This window comes from Carcharodon carcharias, chromosome 26, assembly GCF_017639515.1.
Source record: "Carcharodon carcharias isolate sCarCar2 chromosome 26, sCarCar2.pri, whole genome shotgun sequence".
In the NCBI taxonomy this organism is placed as follows: domain Eukaryota; kingdom Metazoa; phylum Chordata; class Chondrichthyes; order Lamniformes; family Lamnidae; genus Carcharodon; species Carcharodon carcharias.
In genome coordinates, this window is record NC_054492.1 from 32,888,685 (window position 1) to 32,911,211 (window position 22,527).

Genomic DNA, 22,527 nt, shown 5'->3' on the forward strand with positions numbered 1-22,527 from the left:
TTTTTGATAAACTTTATTCAATTTTCAAGTGATGTTACTGTGCTACTTTCCACACCATTTCAAAGTGTTCAGGGGTGTAATTCTGTACTATTGTATTATTTTCTGTATTATTTTTACTATTTTTCCCAATATACATTCATGATCTAGATCTTGGTATGCAAAACACAATTTCAAAGTTTGCAGATGATATGAAACTTGGCAGCACTGTAAGCTGTGAGGAGGACAGTGTAGAACTTCAAAACAACATAGACAAGTTGGTGGAGTGGGCAGATGAAGCTCAATGCGGAGAAGTGTGAGGTGATGCATTTTGCTTGGAAGAACATGGAGAGGCAATATAAAGTAAGGGGTAAAATTCTTAAGGGTGTGAAGGAGCAGAGGGACCTGGATGTATATGTGCATTGGTCATTGAAAGTGGCAGGACAGGTGGAGAGAGTTTATAAAGCATACAGCATCCTGGGCTTTATTAATAGGGACATAGAGTACAAGAGCATGGAGGTCATGATAAGCTTATATAAGACACTAGTTAGACCTCAGCTGGAGTATTGTGTACAATTCTGTGAGACACATTATAGGAAGGATGTGAACGCATTGGAGAGAGTGCGGGGGTTTACAAGAATGGTTCCAGGGATGAGAAACTTCAGTTATGAAGATAGGTTGGAGAGGTTGAGACTGTTCTCCTTGGAGAGAGGGCTAAGAGGAGATTTGATAGAGATGTTCAAAATCATGAGGGGGCCGGATAGGGTAGATAGGGAGAAACTGTTCCTGCTCGTAAAAGAATCGAGAACGCAAGGGAACAGATTTAAAGTGATTTGATTTGCAAAATGAGCAAATGTGATGTGAGAAAAAACTTTTTCACACAGCAAGTAATTTGGGTCTGGAATGCACTGCCTGAAAGTCTGGTGGAGGCAGGTTCAATCATGGCATTCAAGAGGTCATTAGATAACTATTTAAATAGAAACAACATGCAGGCAAAAGGCAGGAGAATAGCACTAAGTCATAATGCTCATTTGGAGTGCCGGTGCAGACATGATGAGCTGAATGGTCTCCTTCTGCGTCATAATAATTGATTCTATTTTAGGTACATGTTTCAATGGTTAAAGGGTTCACTCTACACACAGATATGGACTACCTTAAATATATTTTGCACAAGGTCCTGTTTCAGTTCATAAAACGTGCTTGCATATTGAGGATGACTTTGTGATAAACATGAATATAAAGGAGAGAAGGATCACAAAACAGCGGTTAATACTAACTTTGTCACATACATGGTCTAGCCAAACTCCAAATAAAAATACACTATCTTTGAAGTCTTTCCTCCTTTGTGCATCCTATTGTGCTTAGATTTATCACACCATCTCCTATTCAACTTCATTTCTTTTCCCCAATGATCTTTAAAGCTGAAGACCTCTTTATATCCTAAGATAAAAGCAAAATATTGCAGATGCTGGAAACCTGAAACAAAAACAAAAATTGCTTGAAAAACTCAGGAGGTCTGACAGCATCTGTGAAGAGAAAGACAGAGTTAACGTTTTGAGTCCATATAACTCTTCATCAGAACTAAAGAGAAATAGAAATGTGGTGAAATATAAGCTGTTTAAGGGGGTTGGGACAGGTGGAGCTGGATAGAGGGCCAGTGATAGGTGGAGGCAAAGGAGAGATTGCCAAAGATGTCATAAACAAAAGGTCAAAGGGGCGTTGACGGTGTGATACAAGCTAAAAGATGTGCTAATGGTGACATTAAGGGTAGAAAGCAGGATGAGCAAGTGACAGATAGCCCTAGTGGGGTGGGAGGGAAGGGATTGAAATAGGCTAAAAGTTGAAGATAAAACAATAGATGGAAATAGAAATAGGTGGGAAAAGAATAAATATATATATAAAAATATATAATTATTAGAAAAAGGGTGAGGATGGAGAAGAGAGTTCACGATCTGAAGTTGTTGAACTCAATGTTGTCCGGAAGGCTGTAAGGTGCCTAATAGGAAGATGAGGTGCTGTTCCTCCAGTTTGCATTGAGCTTCAATGGAACATTGCAACAGGCCAAGAACGGGTATGTGGGCATGAGAACAGGGTGGAGTGTTGAAATGGCAAGTGACAGAGAGGTCTGGGTAATGCTTGCAGACAGACTGAAGGTGTTCTGCAAAGCGGTCACCCAGTCTGCATTTGGTCTCTCTAAAATAGAGAGAAGACCACATTGGCCTATTGCACTCGCTGCTCCCAAACTGAGAGAAGTGCAAGTGAAGTGCTGCTTCACTTGAAAAGGAGTGTTAGACCCTTAGACAGTGAGAAAGGGGGGTGGGGAGTAAAGGGGCAGGTGTTGCACCTTCTGTGGTTGCATGGGAAGGTGTCATGGGAGGGGGTTGAGATGTAGGGGGTGATGGAGGAGTGGACCAGGGGAGGGGAGGAGGGTGGAAGAAGAGAGAGAGAGAGAGAGAGAGAGAGAGAGAGAGAGAGTGTGTTTGGTGGTGGCATCATGCTGAGGTTGGCAGAAGATATAAAGGTTTTACCTCTTTATATCCCTTAGTCTCCTCTTTCTCATTAAACTTGCAGGCTTTTAAAATCTGTGACTGCAAGATGACTGAATGCATTTCAAATAGAAATGTAAAATAAAGCAGCAATTTTGTATTTAATATTACTTTATTAAAGAACAAAGAACAACAAAGTGGAATTATTCAGGTTCTTTGAGTACAGCAGCATTGGCTTGCAGCAGTCACTGAAAACTTGTAGTTTCCTAATTTAGGATACAGAAGTAGTTAATTTCACTAATACTGTTTTGTAAGGAAAATTTGAGGGGGAAAAATCTTGATGTTCAATCTTGCTGGATGAGGGCATGGGTTGCATAATTAGTCCTAGTGTAATATCTCTCTAGCCCATGCTCCTTTCAAGCAAGGTTCCATGCCAAGAGTTTCCCCATCATGAAATTTTCTTTTATTTCTTTGAACGTTTAAAATATTTGACATTTGTTTGCATAGTTTTGTTTTCATAAACTTTGTTCAGTAAACATGGTTTTTGAAGATTCTAAATTCAGATGCAAAACACTTCTCATTAAAAGAGCTCTTAAATAAAATGTTCAACTCAATATTTTTATTTTCATAAAGGTTTTACTATTCTTAATAGGAAGTTGCGAGGAAGGCTGAGAAAATATATACAATTCATTATCCAAGAGGTCAATTAAAATACTAAGTTAACTGAGAAACTGTATTTCTCCAAAAAAGTGTCTTGCATTGCAGACAGAATGCAGCACGATACTACCCTGCATCTGTGTAGCACTAAGACTCTGAAAACAAAACGGTGAGTCCTAGTCAACAAATCCTAACTTGAATGCAGAGTTGAGTGCTGCTCAATCGTAGGTGTTGCTTGATACCTGAGTAAGTGCACTGTACAGTACGTAGTCACACAAAACTCAAGATCAATTCTCAATCTCCACTGAACAAACAGATCTCAACCAGCACAGTTTCAAGGATACCCCAACTGGATTTGGTGTCCTCCTGTTTTAAGGATGAAAAAGGATAAAATCTAGTTAGCCAAGATTCATGCTCCTGATCACTATCATTTGACTGTTGCTGGAAAGCACTTATGTGGTGGTTATGAAAAGATAGGAGCTGTGATGCACCCCCTCAAATTTTTGTTTTTCTCATTGTGATGTTCCAAAAGTTAAAGAAGAACCAGAGAGCAATATTCTATACATCACCTCTAAGAAAGTTAAAAAGTGCAAATGTAATGATTACTGGAGAGGATATTGTACAGAGTAACATTTATTTGCAGCCATTTCTGATTCAGGCAAGTTCAAGATTCTGCACCCAGTGCTCACTTATCAGTGAGCTACAGCAGTCTGATAATGAGCTTGGGAAATCATCTAAAGGATTAGAAATATAATAAAATTCTGCAGGTCGGTTTTAAAACTATAAATTTTGGACTTAAATTTTAATGCAACAAGCCTGACAAACCCCTGATATAACTGCCTGAGTCCAAATACTTTTCTTCTGGTATCCAGACAACACATCTTAGACTGTAGTTGAGTGCAACTCATCCTGGTTCTCAACTGTTGTCTGCACCATTCACAGAGAAAAGAATAATCATGACCGTCACATGCTAAAAAGTAATTATCGTCAGGCTTCAGCCAGATATGAAATGTGGTGAAAATTTAATTACTCCAAATTATTCAGTTCGTCTGAAACGTTACATAAAAGTGGCTGTTCTTTACTCATGAGCCAAGTTGTTCTAGCTGATTATTTGAGTATGGAGGGACCACAAAAGAGCCGAAAGCTACCTTCACCTAAAGTCTGTGAAAGCACATTTTTTAGCTGAACTCAAGGTACCATCCACTCCTTTTACTTCAAAAGTAGCTTATACAAATTAACTCAGAAAAAGTAAATGCTTCAATTTTTTTCTGCGAAAATGGTAGAGTTAACAGGAATCAACTGGTTCAAACAGGAACTATGAGACTGAATATAGGATCTTTTGGTCTAAAAATATCTCAGGACCACATCAAATAGTGCATTTGGGCACTAAAACATTGGGAAAAGTTAAAAAATACTCTTCTCAGCAAAGATAAATAAAGTTACAGGCAGATTTCAGTTTGAAAGAGTTTGATACTAATTTCTCAGATGGTCTGAATCATGGAAATTACACCACAAACATAATCCACTTGTCCCATTATCTGTGCCAATGCTAGGACTGAACTGGAGCTCATTCTTTTCAATTTCAGATACCCATTCTATTCTTCTTTAAAATGGTGTCACAGTCTCAGCCTCAACAACTACTTGCACCAAAGCATTTCCTATTAGATTCTAATTTCTCTTCCCCCTTCAAATGATATTCCTGAACTTACAACCTCTTGTTACCCAATATCCAGCCAGTGGAAATAACCTTTCATTGTTTCTCCTTGAGATGGGTATTTAAAAAACTGGGGAATCATGTTCATCATGGATAAGGCTGTTGCTGACATAGCGCTCAGTTGAAAAGAGGCTGATATTTATTGTATAGTATTAGAATCATAGTGCCCTGGCCAGGACACAAATCCCAGTTGTGTGCTTTTGGTCTGTTTTAATGTCCAACTCACATGATGTCAACTTGACCCCAGCATAGCAATCATAACTGATCTGTTTGTAGGATGGCTAATTTCAGTAAAGGAAAGTTCGAAGTTCATAAGCAACAGCACACGTTAGAAATTGCCTTAAACTTTGGCACTCTTAAGTTGCAGCAAGGAAATAATTGAAAGAACAATTTTTGTAGTGAGAGCAAAATATTAAAAATACACCATTATATATCTTGCTTTCAGAAGCTGCAGTCTACATTTTGAAAGCAATTGATTTCCATTCCCAGATATACTGATAAAAATATTAGAGAGAAGTAATAATACTTTTGTTCAGAGAGCACAAGATTTGTTCATGGTCTCAATTTCAGTGCTGGGTGTGTCAAAGTTAGAATTGAGAGAATTGAGGAAACAAGACCACCGAGACCCACAACTCCAGGATTGGTTTTGCAAATGCCTAGTTTGTCTAAAGGAAGGGCAAGGTCACAGAGGTTTTTAACAATGTCAAGTAATACAGGAGGATTGCTTTTAAGACTTTGAAAAAGCAGCATGAAGAAAGCCTCAGTCCTGACCCTCAGTGTCCAGACAAAATCTCTCTGCACGTGCTTCTTTCCCAGGTGGCTTATGGATTTGCACTGCTGTTCCTTTTGGACCAGTGCTTCTTCTTTCAGGAGTTGGACAATCTCATAGACATCTCTGCTCAGGCTGATAATTAATGAGAAGAAGTAGTAGCGGTTGCACCGCTTGTTCCATTTCTCCTTGTTAATATCAGTAAGTCCCACTGATCCCATCCAGAGAATATTATCACAGATGAAGTACACAGCCCGACTGAGAGGAATGACTGTGAGGCAAAACCGAAGCATTGGGTCTGAAAGCTGAACATTTCTTCTGGCTGCCTGAACTGCATCCACCGTGTTACCTAGCCGGAACACTGAAATAAAGCAGAAAGGGTTTAGTACGGCACTGGCTCTTACTAGTTGTAACAGAATTAAGTTATTCTGGGTGAGGCATTGGCAATAAGTATAGGCAGGTTCATTCTCTCTAGTTGAGCTTTCAGAAGCTAAATCTCTTCCATCTTGGGGAGGAACCATACATTATTACTGCTCATATATAGAGGCTATTTATAGGTTAGCTAATATGTGCTAGTCATATTTGACCATTAAAAAAAAGTGTGGACCAGGTTGAAGCAGAATTTATACAACTCATATCAATACCAGAATTCATGGAACAAAATCTTGCTTTATGAATATTGTTCTATGCTGACAGAAAAACACAATCAATCTTTTGTTGTATAATCATAATTTCTATTACACTGCAAATCTGTAAAGCAATATCTTTATAATTAAAAGAATTGAATACAGAATTTTCTTACCAGTGAAAGTCATAGTTCCACTTCAGTATACAGATAAAATGGATCAGCTTGATAGCACTGTCATCTCAAACATAAAAGTTAAGGGTTCAAGTCTCTTTACAGACTTAAGCACACAATCTGGTTTGATATCCAAGTGCAGTAATGAGAAAGTTGCTGTCTTTTGGATGAGATTTAAACTGAAGCCCTTTCCACCTTTTCAGGTGGATAGAATGGCCATTTATTCAATTACTATCTGTGGGATCTTGCTATGTGCACACTTGCTGCCATACTTGCCCACATAAATCAGTGGCCATACTTTAAAAAGTAATCCATTGATTGTAATGTATGAAGGGCATGATCAGACGCTTTTAAATGCAAGTTCTCTCTCTTTTTTCAATCAATAGATAAAGCTTTTACATGCTGAGAGGACAAAAACAAACTAAACATAGGCATAGACAGATGTAGTTCCCTGGCACTTGTAAAGGCCAATGGCTACTGACTTATCAATAAGACTTCATCTTCCCTCTGTTTACACTGGATCCCACAGGTTGTGTTGGGAGTTCTGCCCCCTGACAATTTATTTCTCTCAGATGACCATATAAGTAATTAATTTTACTTTTCAGGAAGATAAGTAAAAATAGACACTGATGATTGTAATGCACAGTGATGCTGGATAAATGAACATGCAATAGCAATAACAATAAAAAAAATGTTGAAAACACTCAGCAAGCCATTCGCCATGTATGAAGAGAATAGATAGTATATTCTTCTCTTGGCCCCTCCTGCCTGTTCTATTACCAAGCCATTCTATCTTTCATTTCTTCCTCAGGGATATTCAGTCCCACAATCCCTACCCCTACCCAACATTACACCTCTGTCCACCAATTCCTGCTATTGGCCCAATTACACTCAATAAGCCCGTGGCAACCCTCCCTTGGAATTCTGCAGATAGCCTTGCATGGCATCTGATACTTGCCAAAGTACCCTCTAACTTTTTTTTTGGGGGGGGGGGGGAGGAGTCCACAGGTGATTTGTTTAAATATGCTGCCCTCTTAATTTTTTTTTTTAAAAAGAATGCAACTGCGCACGTGCTGTCACTTAAAGGGGTCGACTCGACTAGTGCATGGCCTGCACTGGAACTTTTCAGTTGCTATGTGGCTGCAGAGCTTAGAGGGAACTTTGGTTACTACCCAACAGCTGCCCTACACTGCTTTTAAAGTCAAATTTGGCTCATGGGTGCTTTCCATCATCTTGCCTGCCTGAATTGATGATATGGCTCTTATAACCATGCTACACCTTGGTGTCTCTCTCTATTCCTTTGAGCATCTCTCTATGCCACCAGTCTTGCTTCTCCTTTGAAGCATTCATTGCTCACTGTCTGCTACCCCAACTCTCTTCCACCTTGACTTCCTTCCCAGGGTATCTACCCTCCTTCAGCCTGCACAATGAGTGACTCTGCATATCAGCAGAGGTTCAATTGGTAGCACTCTAACCTCAGAGTCAAAGTTGTGGGTTCAAGTCCCATTCTAGAAAATGGAGCACAAAAATCTAGGCTGACACTCCCTGTACAGTACAGACAGAGATGCTGCCTCTCAGATGAGACATTAAATTTGTTAAACTCCTAACAGCCGGTTGATAAGGTAGAAGACCAAAAGCCAATCTTTAATCAGTGTTAAGATTTATTCACAACGAAACCATTCCAAGTGTATAACTCCTAACTCTACTCCCATCCAGTGGCAATATGTCTCTCCTTATGTGCTCAAGTAATCACCAATCATTGCCCCTCACCTATATATACACAAAATTTTAATTTATACAATTAAAAAGCCCTATCTGCTGTCTCAGGTGGACATAAAATAAATCCTATGGTATTTATAATCCCTGGTGTCCTAATCGATACACATCCTTTAAATCAACATCACTAAAACAGATTCTCTCATCATTATCACATTGCTGCTTCTGGGAGCTTGCTGTGTACAAATTAGCTGCCAAGTTCCATGTTACAACAACTATACTTAAAAAGTACATCTTAAGGGGGAAGATGGTGGCATAGCGATAATGTCACTGGATTAATAATCCAGAGACCCAGGCCAATGCTCTGGGGACACAAGTTCAAATCCCACCATGGCAGTTGGTGGAATTTAAATTCAATTAATAAATCTGGAATATAAATGGTGACCATGACAATTATCATTGATTGTCGTAATGTCTGTCATCCTTACCCAGTCTGGCCTAGATATGATCCACAGCAATGTGGTTGACTTTTAAATGCCCTCCTAAATGGCCTAGCAAGCCACTGAGTTCAAGGGCAATTAGGGATGGGTGACAAATGCTGGCCTTGTCAGTTAACACCCACATCCCAGTGAATGAATAAAGGGAAAAAAAGCTGTAAAGCACTTTGGGGCATCCCAAGGTTGTGAAAGGCATGTCTTTCTTTTCATCCTTAGTGACTTCAATCTCTACTTCAGCTTCCCATGCTTCCTCCAAGTTCACTTACCCTATTGTTCCTCTTCAACAGTTTCCTCCACATAAATTCTCCTATCTCAACTTCATAGCTGCTGTGTTTGACTTTGCTTGTGGCTTCACTCATCTAATAGTTTGTGTCACTGACAAGGCCAACTCTGACCAACCATTTGTTTTGCTCAACACCCTCTGCCCCATATGCCTTTTCAATCCCACTTCCTTCTAGATCCACCATCAGAATACACTGCAAATTGGTTACAAGTGGAATTTCAACTACTCAAATTTTCTAGCCTTAGAGTCAAGTCAAACAAAAAAGCTAAATATTGACCTGCAGCTTCAAATTTACACGTACCTTCTAATTAACCTCAGGATTTAGAAATTATGCACATCTTCATAGGTGCGCTGGCACTAGTAGACACTTCATCAAAAAGTATTTAATTTACAAAGAAACTGACTAGTTTACATCAATTGAACTATTAAAATGGTCCAGCATCATTTTAGGTCACTTTGTGATTTTATATCAGGGTACACTCAGATGGAGGACTGGACAACCTTATTAAAATTGCTTATTTTTCGTGAAAGACCCATTTTCAGCTGTACTAACAAAACTGCATCAGTTTACCACTCCAATACAGCAAGAAACATCATTTTGACAAAGCAAAAAGAAATAATTACTTTATATTCCTCTGCTCACTTGTGCTGATTCATGAAGATCGATCATTTGTAATGCTGTAAATCAATTTTAGAGGAAAACTTGGAGTTTAGCTTAACAGCAGTTGCCAGCACACTTTAGACTCAATTTCCTGATTGCGCAGAAAGCAGAAACTTTACTCCAATATCTAAGTTGACATTGCAGTATCAAACTATTGCATTGTCTTTCATTAAACTTCAGGTGAATGCAAAAAAATCCCACAGCACTATCTGAAGAACGTTGATTCCTCAACCAACAAACAATTCATCTGATCTGTTCACTGTTTTTCCTGTCACCATTTGACTATTTGTCTGTGTCACAGGAACTGTTCTTCAAAAGTAATCCATTGGGTACAAAGCACTTTGGAAGATCCTGAAGATGTGGAAAGTGTTATATTAAAGAAACAAACCAGATTAACAGGTAAATATCACAAATGTACTCCAGCCTTAATGCTGGTGCAACACTGAAAGAAATCTAATTTTGAAAGAAATAGGAAATCTATTGCTCTCAGCACTGTTCATAATAAATTAATCTCTTCATTTTGATGGAGTTAATTAATGCATTAATTGAGCACAAAAGAATTTTACACAAACTTGTTAATGCACTTTTACAAATCTCAGAGCAACCTCATTCCACTGAGCATTAAACAGGGATAAGGAAGTGCTACTTTACCACCCACCCACCCCCCCCCCAACCCCCCCCTTTCCAGAATTGGTTGTATACTTACACTTACGTCCTGCACTCATGTTAGACTCCAACTGTTTGAGCTTTGAAACCAGCTCCTTGTTGCTACCATTCTTGTGAATTAGATAATTAAGTAACATGCATGCATACTGAGTGGTTCTGAAAGAAAACAAAATAAGCACAGAGCTTATTTCCTGCTACATGTGGCAATTAGTGTTTAATGTTTTGGCAAATGCACTATCCTTAAATGTGTTGCATCAAAACTACAACATGATAGCTCTGCTAAACTAATAGAAGATGCATCAGATATTTATACTATTGATTCCATATAGGACCCCTACAAGAAGGGAAAAAAAGATTTGCACTCAGATTAGATTCAAATCCAGATTCTAGAGGTGAAAGGATAGCAAGCAACTGGGCTTCACAATGGAAAGATCTTTACATGAACTGTTTAGACAGATCAATTAAGGTTCTGCAGAAATCATAATCAAGATTTTTGTAATTTCTGTACTTTTACAAAACCATCAATTCAAAATGTAGTCTTTAAAGAGAGCCAGAAGAGAGATTCAAAGAAAAGTCTTTACATAAATTTGTCAGAGCAGACGTTTTGCCACAGGATAAACTGAAGCATATGGTACGTTGAATCTTGTAAGGGAGGGGAAAGGAGTGACTAGATATTGAAGCGGAGGAAGATACAGGCCTATTTAGAGAGCAGGCAGTGGAATTAGTTTTAGGATTACTCTAGCAAAAACAAAGCAAAGCACAGGTATGATAGGCCAAAATGATTCCTGTGCTCCCCTGGTTTTCGGATCACAGAACATCTGATTATCTATAATATTATTGTAGGTTTCAATAGAGCTGCACTTGAAATTACATGCAATGACAATCTGAAAAACAAACCAATGAACCAGAAGGTTTAATTTGCTCCTCTGGTAGATAAGTAGACTCGTATCGTATGAAAAAGCAAAGGGGGTCAGAGAATGTAACGATATGCAAACCAATCAACTCAGCATTTTATCATGTGCTAGAAGCGGAGGTAAAGCAGGTTATGAAGGGGAGCATCACAGGACAAAGGCCAGGTTAAAGGAATTGGTCATGTTGTGGCATGAGATTTACTTCCCAAATCTTTCCTCCTTCACCCACATCCAGATCATTGATTCTGTATGCTATATATGAAAATAGCACTCCCAGCTAGCCCTTACATAGAAAGGGTGTTTGTGTATTTAAATGTATGCACACACCTTGTTCCTCCATTATAAATGCCTATCCTCACATTTACAATACCACTATAAAGCAGAGGCACATTGCGCTACAATTTGTGTCACTGTAGTGCTGCAGTTTTACATCTCCCAGCTCCTCAGTGTAGAGCACATAAAAATTCATATGCTCCATATGAACATATGGATTAGGTGCAGGAGTAGGCCACTTAGTCCCTCAAGCCTGCTCTGCCATTTAATAAGATCACAGCTCATCTGATTGTAACCTCAACTCCACATTCCCACCTACCCCTAATAACCTTTCACTCCCTTGCTCATTAAGAATCTATCTAGATCTGCCTTAAAAATATTCAAAGACTCTCCTCAAGAAGCAGTGGGAGCAGAGTTCCAAAGACTCACAACCCTCAGAAAAATTTCTCCCCATCTGTTCTGAATGAGTAACCTCTTATTTTTAAACAGTGACCCCCTAGTTCTAGATTCTCCCACAAGAGGAAACATCTTTTCCACATCCACCCTTTCAGAACCCCTGAGGATCTTATATGTTTCAATCAAGTCACCTCTTACTCTTCCAAACTCCAGCAGATACAAGCCTAGCCTGCCCAACCTTCCCTCATAAGACAACACACCCATTCCAGGTATTAGTCTAGTAAACCTTCTCTGAACTGCTTCCAATGCATTTACATCATTCCAGTCACCTCTGCTTCTAAAATTGCTAAAGGTCTTGCTACTTTGGTATTGTTAACAATACCAGTCAGTCAATCTCCTTTGGCATTTTACACAAGGAGTAAGTTTATACAATGCAGCCTTCAACTGAAATGGAATTAGAGTGAGGCATATTAGACCAGTGTATATAGTCATAATGCAGTCCCTTCTTTGCACAATTACACATTCTGCTCTTATTTCTTGAATCCCATTGTAAAATATGTGTATCCATATTTTAATGGAACATGTTTCTCAAACTTGGCTTGTTGTAATGACACCCTCCTGCCAGTGATGAAGGTGTAGCACCTCCAGCTGGGGAGCTGTGTCATTAAAGCAGGCAGGTTTAAACAGAGTTATTCAAGTTCTGTCGAAGGGTCATGAGGACTCGAAACGTCAACTCTTTTCTTCTCCGCCGATGCTGCCAGACTTGCTAAGTTTTTCCAGGTAATTCTGTTTGTGTTTTGGATTTCCAGCATCCGCAGTTTTTTTGTTTTTATCTCTTAGGTTTATACAGAGTCTCCACTATTAATATTGGCAAGAATTAAAATGGAACCTTTTGATAAAAACCTAAAATTTACATTTTATTTCATGCTAAAGTAAATAAATAGACATAACATTATTTAACAGAGACTACATTAGATTCAATTATCCACCAACCTATAATCACACTTCATCCGCGATTTACATTTGGTTTTCATTTCTCACAAGAGATTGAAAATATCTTAATTGCTGCTCCTTGAGTTACAGCCTCAGCCTGATGAGGGCGGTGAGTTACAGGTGTAAACTGATGCATCGTTACTTTACACAGAATGATCTTCCTGCAGCTTTGGAATCAGAAAATGTAGTCTTGACCAGTAATACTAAGTGAAGTGAAGCAGTGTGCAAGGGGGCCTAGAAAGGTGACTTGAAGGGAATGAAATGCTGGAAATTGATATTAAAATCGGATTGGGCGAGTCTCATTCGAAATGAATGCGATGAGACAGGTTTAGTACACTTCTACCATTCACTAAAGTTTGACTTGATGCAAGAGAAGTACTGACAGTCCAACAGTTTCCAAATAGTGTTCCAGACTGCATTGGTTTTACTACACTCTCCATTTCACTCAAAACGAGTCTGTGACCCCAGACTGTGTGTTTACAGTGCAAATCTGGTGTCAAAACAAACCATAAATTATTTAGCATCGAGAACGAACTTGCAGTGTAAAATAAGCACCGGGAAATTCACAAACACGAACCATCCAGAAATGCGTGTCTAGCATCTCATCCGGACACAAAATAGTTTAATTTACCTTAAAATCTAACTGGATTCTAAATTTACAAATAATATTGACATCCAGACACTGGCCTGTATTAGCATAAGCCTAGGTCAATGGGACTAAAATGTCGACGAACGACAACGATGAAACAAACAAGCAGCTGAAAGCACGATTTAAGTAAATGCATTTAGCTATTAAAAGTACACAGAGGGTGGAACCTTTGAGACAATGAAATTAAAGAGAGAATTGAAATGCTTTAGACAGGCCTCAACTTGCACACTGTCGGTCACAATTTGTAAAGATGGGGGAAAATAAATGTTCGCTTCCGGTTACAATGATTAGAACATTAAACACAGATGACAAAAATACTAGACATGCAACAGGGCAAAAAAAAACTATAAATGAAAAGGCAATGTACGCGGTAATAAAGTCATCAAATCTATTCAACCTGTGGGGCTGATGTTGGAGGTCAGTGTGAAGATTTCATTACTGAAATCCTTACCTGAAGATTCTGTCCCTGCCTTGGCTGAGGGAAGTGATTTTCACAAAAGAATCCATGGAGGGAGAATGGGAGGCAGCAAAGGGCTAAGTTTTCATGGAGCTTGGATTTCGAAAGGGAACCTTTGAACCCACGAGGGAATGACTCTGAACTCAATCAACTTGCCCGCGGCAGCCAGAGCCTCACACTGCAAAAGAGGAGACACAATATTAAAGAAGAGAAATTAAAAGACAAACACACGACCCATTGTTGCTCGATTTACACAATTTCTGCGTCCACAGCATTGCTGGCTCAGACTGCTGTGGCCGCGTAGTCTAATGATTGTGTAAAATTAGCAAATGAAATTAGTTTTGTTCTTTGTTATTATTTATAATTAATAAAAAAAAACAATCCTCCCGCCAACAATGAGGCCTGGAGATGGACTCACTCCTAAAGCCTGGACCCCCACCCCCCGAGTCTCCATAGCAACAGGCCTTATCCTCCACAAAATTTTAACACATTAGAACGCTACACGTGAGAGTTTTCTCCACAGTGCGTTAAAACTATAACCTCAACTGATGTAGTTGCTCAAACAAAACATACACCTGGAATCATTTTAAATCCTCCTTCTCCTCCTCTCCCCGGTGCGAACGAAGGGCCGGCGGGCATTTTAAAAGGACGGACCCCTCCGGCTCTATCTGATTCTTCCCCCACCCCTTAAACCAGCTTATATTTTACCTCTTTTCTATTTTTCCTGATGAAGGGTCATACGGACTCGAAACGTTACCTGTGTCCCCTCTCCGCAGATGCTGTCAGAGCTGCTGAGTTTTTCCAGGTATTTTTATTTTTGTTTTGGACCATACTTCCGGTCCCGGTATCCTAGCGACCACCGGCCCCAGCAGCATCGACCGTACTTCCGGTCCCGGTATCCTAGCGACCAGCGACCCAGCAGCATCGACCGTACTTCCGGTCCCGGTATCCTAGCGACCACCGGCCCCAGCAGCATCGACCGTACTTCCGGTCCCGGTATCCTAGCGACCAGCGACCCAGCAGCATCGACCGTACTTCCGGTCCCGGTATCCTAGCGACCAGCGACCCAGCAGCAGCATCGACAACCCGGAGCCTGAGGGAGAAAAACCTGAGCAATTCCTGTCACTCATTCCCGGGGTAAGAGGAAGAGGAGGAGGAGGAGGAGGAGGGGGAGGGGACAGAGGAGAGGGGAGGGGGAGGAGAGGAGAGGGGAGGGGGAGGAGAGGAGAGGGGAGGGGGAGGGGAGGAGAGGGGAGGGGGAGGGGAGGAGAGGGGAGGGGGAGGGGGGTGGAGGAGAGGGGAGGGGGGAGGAGAGGGGAGGGGGAGGGGGTGGAGGAGAGGGGAGGGGGGAGGAGAGGGGAGGAGGGGGGGGGAGGGGGGGGAGGGGGGGGGGAGGGGGGGGAGGGGGGGGGAGGGAGGGGGGGGAGAGGGGAGGAGAGGGGAGGAGGGGGAGAGGGGAGGAGGAGGAGGGGGGGGGAGAGGGGAGGAGGGGGAGAGGGGAGGAGGAGGAGGGGGGGGGAGAGGGGTGTAGGAGGAGGGGGGAGAGGGGTGTAGGAGGAGGGGGGAGAGGGGTGTAGGAGGAGGGGGAGGGAGAGGGGTGTAGGAGGAGGAGGGGGGAGAGGGGTGTAGGAGGAGGAGGGGGGGAGAGGGGTGTAGGAGGAGGAGGGGGAGAGGGGTGTAGGAGGAGGGGGGAGAGGGGTGTAGGAGGAGGAGGGGGAGAGGGGTGTAGGAGGAGGGGGGAGAGGGGTGTAGGAGGAGGAGGGGGGAGAGGGGTGTAGGAGGAGGAGGGGGGAGAGGAGTGTAGGAGGAGGAGGGGGGAGAGGGGTGCAGGAGGAGGAGGGGGGAGAGGGGTGTAGGAGGAGGAGGGGGGAGAGGGGTGTAGGAGGAGGGGGGAGAGGGGTGTAGGAGGAGGGGGGAGAGGAGTGTAGGAGGAGGAGGGGGGAGAGGGGGGGAGAGGGGGGGAGGGGGAGAGGGGGGGAGAGGGGAGGAGGAGGAGGGGGGGGAGAGGGGGGGAGGAGGAGGGGGGGGAGAGGGGGAGGGGGGGAGGAGGAGGGGGGGAGGGGGGGGAGAGGGGAGGAGGAGGGGGGGAGGGGGGGGGAGGGGGGAGGAGGAGGGGGAGAGGGGGAGGGGGGGGGGGAGGGGGGGGAGGAGGGGGGGGAGGGGGGGGGGGAGGGGAGGAGGGGGGGAGGAGAGGAGGAGGGGGGAGAGGGGAGGGGGGGGAGAGGGGAGGGGGGGGGAGGGGGGGGAGGGGGGGGAGAGGAGGAGGAGGGGGGGAGGAGGGGGGGGAGGAGAGGAGGAGGAGGAGGGGGGGGAGTCTTAACCCGCTGGTGGTGGACGTTTTGATTTTTTAAAAAAAAAAATTTATATCAATTTTGACTTTTTTTAAAAAAAATATTTTCTGTGTTTCTTCGCTTTATCTTTTCCTCGATCGTTTCAATACCTCCTTTCGCCCTCCACCCCCCCCCCCCCCCCCAAACGATGGCGTCGCGGCAGCGGCCCCACTGCCCAAGCTACTGAATCCGCAAGCTGCCTCCCTTTCGGACCTTTGGGGAAGTTGTAAGTTTTCGGTTTAGTTTTCAGGGTGCTGGTTGATGCTGTGCTCGCTCCCCGAGACCGCGGAAGGATTGCGGGTGCCCGCTGCCCAGTTTGACAGCTGCATGCCTGAGATTGAACTTACTTGACAGGATTTACAGCGCAGAGAGAGAGAGAGAGGGGCGGGGCGGGGGAACATTCTGCCCAACAGGTCTATGCCAGTGTTTATGCTCCACATGAGCTTCCTCGCACTCTATCGACTTATCTCACATTCCTTTCTCCTCTGTACTTTCTAGCTTCCCTTAAATGCATCAGAATGTGTAAACTGGGCACTGAAACACTATTCCTTATTAAGGTTCGCAGCTAATTTTCATTTAATAAAGGAAATGACCCAACTCAAGACATCAGTGCTAGTGCTCTTCCTGCACCATTTATTCTTGAAAGGAAATGGCACTCCTTATACAAAATTAAGGAACACTTTTGACACCTTTTGCTGTACCTCTCACTGTAGACTTTCTCCTTATGTTGTATGAGGTGATAGAAAGTTACACTTGATCTACATTTTCCTTCATACAAAGTATTGGAGATCAGTGTGAACTTCATTATCTTCTATGTGCCAACACCAAGACTGTTGCCAAGATAACAAGTGCTATGGCTCTCCCATAGTTGCGGGAAATTGCACATATTGTTGAGATCCTCTCCCTCGCTATGTAATTGAATCGGAATAGTATAGCACAAAAGGAGGCCACTTGGCCTATCGAGTCTTCACCTGGGGCACTATCCTAACTTCTTTAAATGGTTCAGTGAATAGATGCAGTATCAAATATGGAGATGGGTGAGCCATGTAGACAAAAAGTACTCCAGGTTCAATCTGTGATCTTATCATAGGGGTTGTGGAGTCAGGAGAGCATTTCTATTCCTCCTGGTCTCACAAAAGAATATTTTTAATTTTTTAAAAACTTACCTTTCATTGGCAGCTGCAGAAGCCACTTTGCAATCCCAAGCTAGGAAGTGCTGACACCAGCCTGTTCCTCAAACAAATTTCCCAGAGGAGCCCTTAAACAGGCTATAGGTGGTTAATTAACATGTGCAAGATACAATGTTGAAAATATGTATCTGACATATTTAGCATTGGCACAAGTAAACACACATTAGATACAGGTCATCCCATTGCTAAATTTGTCAGTGTTGTTCTATTTTATGCCTGAACAAGGGGCACAATGTATACCAATTTTAAGCTTGTTAGTCCATTTACTATTAGGTTTTGCCAAGAACTGGATATTTTAGAAGTCTAATCACATTTGTACAAAATATATTCATCCTTGTTTTCACAACTTTTCATAATCTCGCCCTTCCTTACCCCTGTAATATCCTGTAGCCAGACAACCTTCCGAGATATCTGCACCCCTCCAATTCTGGCCTCTTGAGCATCCCTGATTTTAATCATTGCACCTGAAGCTGCATGGGCCCAAAGCTGTGGAATACCCTCACTTCATCTCTCCACCTTTATGTCTCGCTTTCCTTCTTTAAGAAACTCTTTAAAACCAACTCTTTAACCAAACTCTTGATCATCTGACCTGGCCCAGATCTTCCAATTAGCGGTGATGTTGCATGTATCACTGCTGACTGCAGAGATCATCGCGTGCTTACTTTTTTGTGCCCTTCCAACCAGAACTTCTGATCCCGGCTGGAACAATGAACCCTCGGTGCAGCAATCAAGGAGAAGACTAGTGAAGGGGAGCAGCAGAGAGGTCAAACCCTCTTGTTACGACATCAGCTGCTGTATTCAGGTAAGTTTAGTGGGATTAGTAGGTGACTGAGTGCGTAGGTGAGTAGGTGGAATAAGTAAGTGAGTGGGTTGGTGAATGGATAAATTAGTGGGTGGGTGAGTAAGTGGGTAAATGGGTGGGTGAATACATGGGTGGAGTGGGTAGGCAAGTGAGTGGGTAGGTGAATAGGTGAGAGATGGGTAGGTGAGTAAGTGGGTGTGTGTGGAGTGAATGGGTGAGTGGGTGGTGGGATGGGAGTAGGTAGTCAGATTGGGATGTAGGTAGTCTGGGGTTGGATAGTCGGATTGGGACTGGGTGTGTGTATTTGGGTCATGTCAGGTGGTACACAGTTCGGTCTGGAGAGGCGGGTAGTCGAATCATGGAGGGATGTGGGTAGTTGGGTCAGGGGGTATGGGGGGGTGTCAGGTCGAAGAGGCTGGTTGGGGATGTGGGGGGTATGTGTGGGGTTTGGTGGTTTGGGTTGCATTGTTAATTACTGAGTTACACCAGAGATTAAAAAGTGTAACAATTCTGGGGTAAGTATCTGGATAAGTAACGTGCATCTAGCCGAAGTCTCCAACATGAGATTGGTGTAAGAGACATTCACAGAGGGTCCTGGGCAGCGCAAATCAGCCCATTGGAAGTTTAAACTTGCCAGGTAATTACATTGTATGTGCGCATGTCAGGACTTCCTCAGGGTTCCAACGGGTACCAGCAGTGTAAGTTCAGTGCATCGTCGCTCCTGATATCAAAGGATCCAGTCCAATATCTCCTTATGTGGCTAGATATCATATTTTGTTTTATAAGGCTCCTGGAAGTGCTGTGGCACATTTTATAACTTTAAAGGCACTGTATAAATATACATTGTTGTTTGTGTGAGTTTCTTATTTTCAGAATAATGAATAACTGTGCAATGTAAATGGGGTTTGGTACAGATCATTCCAAATGGATTCCCTGTGATTTACCCCTAATCCAAAATTAGCTTGGCACAAGCATTGCACTTCTTGGCAAACGAAGTTTGTTTATTATGATTGAATGTTGCTTATTTTTGATTTAAGGCTGAGGTAATAGTATCAGCAATATTGCAAGCTTCTCCAGGTTAATTTGTTCCATAACCTAAAGCAGTAGCCCTTTGAATAATAATGCATTTTTCTTTGTAGTTGCAATTGGATAATATGGGTCTTAGTGCTTTCCTCTGAATATTTCACCAGCTGGCCGGGTTGTTCAGGAATTATTTTTGCTTCTATGAGAAGCACAGACTGACTGCTACAAACTCAGTTAGCTCTTAAGATATTCTTTTTGTATTGGAAGCCAAAGCGAAGGATCTAGCCACATAGTGCCGAGCAACAGCACAGTTGAAGAGAATAGGAAAAATAATCAAGTGGGCAAATATTTTTCTTGTGAATTTTACACTTATCAAGGCAAGGGACGCCAGTTCACAGGAACAGTGCACTTTCTATTGCACAAACACGCGTCAGTATCATGAAGTGCTATATCAGGTACAATATAATTAGATGCTGAGTAAAGCTCCATTTAACTTGGCCAAACAAAATAAGTCAATTCTAGCCTCAAAAGAACATTCCCAATGTTGTCTGTGTGAAACTTTTCCACTTTCCACAGTAGCCATTTTGTGTCCTGTCTGAGTGGGATGGCTATTTTGACATAAACTATGTATCCATAACCACTAAGAACTGAATTGAGACTGTCCAAAGTCATTTCACCTAAGATTCATATAGCTAGCAGACAGAAGAAACTTTCATTTTACCTGTCTATGCTGGAATGAATTCAGATCCCAGAGAAGAAAGCTCAATGTCTTAAGTTTATTTTTGAGAACATAGGAAATAGGAGCAGGAGTGGACTATAAGGTCAGTCGAGTCTGTTCTGCCATTCAGTACAATCACGGCTGATCTTTACCTTTAGCTCCACTTTCTTGCCTGCTCCCCCTATCTCTTGATTCCTTGAGAAAAGCCTGGTACTGTAAAAGAGAGGGAATATGGTAAAAGCTAGGGATTTCTGCAATTTTGAGGTATGGGGTAAAATGAATTAGGATTTGAAATGATGGGATGAGTTCTGAATTCAACAGAGTGAATAAAAATGTTGGATTTGATTTTTGGGTGGAACAAGAAAAGAAAGTCTCTGGGAAGACAATTCAGATGGTCTGGTCATGTTTCAGAGTGTTGAAGGACTGTGAGGCTGTGGATATTAAAGAGAATGCTGAGCTACAGCAAGAAATATCTCAAAGTTCCAACTCCTTCCGAACACAATTGGAATGAAGATGACTATTATCTGAAAGATCCAGATCAGAGGCGCGACGAGTTGCCCCAACCATTCAGGATGATCGATAAATTAATTGGCTGCATCATTGACAGTGCTTGGGAAAGCATTGAAAGAAGGGAAGCAGAAAGAGAAGCCGAAAAATTAAAGATAAAACCACCTACTCGTGAATCATCAGAGGAAATTCAGGTGGGTGAGTGTACTGTAATCCAGCAAATGTCACTATTCAATTCTGCATCCATTTGGTCATATTTTCTGTAGCTAATTGGTTAGGTGTTGGTCTGTGGCTACATCAAGCAACTCGTGAAATGCCCAAAATGCAGAGGTCACCAGTTCTGCAGCTGATTCATAAAATCATGGCATGTTACAGTGCACAAAATAACTATTTGGTTCATCAAGTCCACTTCCATTTTTTTTCTCCACGTTAGCCACCTAACCCCACTCCTGCTTGTTCTCCCCCCCCCCCCCCCCCCCCCCCCCCCCCCCCCCCCCCCCCACCACCATTTTGACCTTTAATATTTGTCTGTTTAACATTTTTTTTTACATTTTCGTAAAGATGTTGATTGATGTTGGAGTACGGTGCCATGAGCACAAGCAGTCCTACGCTACTTCATCTAAATGTCTGTTTGTCATATGTGAGGTAGGTAAGAGGTAGCTTTAACTATTGCCGCAACTTATTGCAGTTCAGAGACATTGTCAGAATGTGGTGTATGTTTTTTCTTTGGTGAATTTTTTTTTAATTCATTAATTTGAAGAGATGTCATTGCTGGAGAGTAGGGAAGGTTGTAGTTCACTCAATATCTTTGAATCTTGCTGCTGATTTATGCTATGAGTAAATGTTTCAGCAATGAAAATATCTTTGGCCAGAAAGATGCTCAGTGCTGACTTATAGATTATCTGATTCCTATCTCCTTTATGTTTTGACAGCTTCCTGGCAATTTAAACTGTTTTGCAGATCCTGTGGATGGAAATTATATCTTTGCTGGCCTATCTGAAGGTGTGGCAGTTCTGAACATGGGGGATCATACTATTAGATCTGTTTGGAAAATGGAAGGTATTGAGATTGTTGCCCTTCAAGTCAGACTCGTTGGAGGCCAGCTTTATCTGTTCGCTGCTCTGGATGACATAGGTATTTGCTTGAAAATACTTATCATTTATAAGTTTATTCTCCTAAATTTCTCCCATCCTCTTGGCAAGGCTCTATATTTTTAGGGGGCTCTGTTTCCTTTGTCATACTTAATGTACAAGTTTATTCAGTGAATGCATATCAGCAGGCTTTTTGTTTGTGACTTTTTCAAAGTTCCACTAAGTTTGTTCATAAGGTGAGAGTCCAGCATAGTTTGAGATAAAATAATGTTTAATTGGTAACCCCTGAGTCTTGTTACTCCTGCAGGATGGGATAGGAGATCTGTTCACCTCTTCTCATGAGGAGTAGTGCATCAATCTTGCACTCTTGGAATGGAAAATTATATTGCTAATGACATCTGATTACTCCTCTTGAATTATTGTATCATTTATGGAACACTTGCTACCATAGGTCATCTTTATGCATGGTGGAGTAACTCCATGGTTACACTCCAAACCTGTTGCATAGCTTCTTGATGTTTGGTGGTCCAGTGGCTTCAGCAGACCAGTCCAAACTGATACTTTCCACCCTGCTGTTTGCTACACCACCCCATAAATAGAGTGATTTGAACACACGGTGGGACCTCACTGAAAGGTCCCCAGTTCACTGCTAAAATAGCAATTTAAAAAAAGCATCTAGTAAGTTTTTTTTAAAATTTGTTCATGGGATGTAGGCAAATGCAGCATTTATTGCCCATAACCTTGAGAAGGTTCCTCCTTGAAGTGCATGTGGTGTAGGTACGCTCAATTGCTGTAAGGGAGGGAGTTCCAGGATTTTGATCCAGCGACAGTGAAGGAACTGTAATAGGTGGAATATTTTGAATGAAAATATAGTTTCTTATGATACAGCTTTTTTTCCCCTTCAGATACAGCTGACCTGCTGCACATTACCAGCATTTTCTGTTTCATTGCAGATTTACAGCA

At 42.1% G+C, this 22,527-nt stretch overlaps 2 protein-coding genes across 9 annotated transcripts in view; one reads left to right on the forward strand and one right to left on the reverse strand.

The window, feature by feature from the left end:
• The window catches only part of pex11a (peroxisomal biogenesis factor 11 alpha), a 55,462-nt gene extending 40,695 nt beyond the window's left edge, over positions 1-14,767 (reverse strand). For 2 of the 8 annotated variants that reach the window (XM_041175059.1, XM_041175060.1), the window contains exon 1: positions 13,898-14,081. Coding sequence is in view for 1 of the 8 variants with exons in the window: in XM_041175061.1 (XP_041030995.1) it covers positions 5,386-5,963; positions 10,265-10,380; positions 13,898-13,953 (750 nt within the window). In the remaining 7 variants the exon portion in view is untranslated. Of the gene's footprint in view, positions 1-1,265; positions 1,357-2,615; positions 5,964-10,264; positions 10,381-13,897; positions 14,082-14,476; positions 14,554-14,611 lie in introns of those variants that run through there. The other 6 variants (XM_041175061.1, XM_041175054.1, XM_041175055.1 and 3 more) reach the window with 6 other exon arrangements.
• Positions 14,768-14,943: 176 nt separating this feature from the next.
• Positions 14,944-22,527, forward strand: part of wdr93 (WD repeat domain 93) — a 52,561-nt gene continuing 44,977 nt past the window's right edge. The window contains exons 1-4 of the mRNA XM_041174745.1: positions 14,944-15,040; positions 18,108-18,225; positions 20,378-20,667; positions 21,406-21,607. Of these exons, the coding sequence (XP_041030679.1) occupies positions 20,416-20,667; positions 21,406-21,607 (454 nt within the window). The 5' untranslated portion in view covers positions 14,944-15,040; positions 18,108-18,225; positions 20,378-20,415. The remainder of the gene's footprint in view (positions 15,041-18,107; positions 18,226-20,377; positions 20,668-21,405; positions 21,608-22,527) is intronic.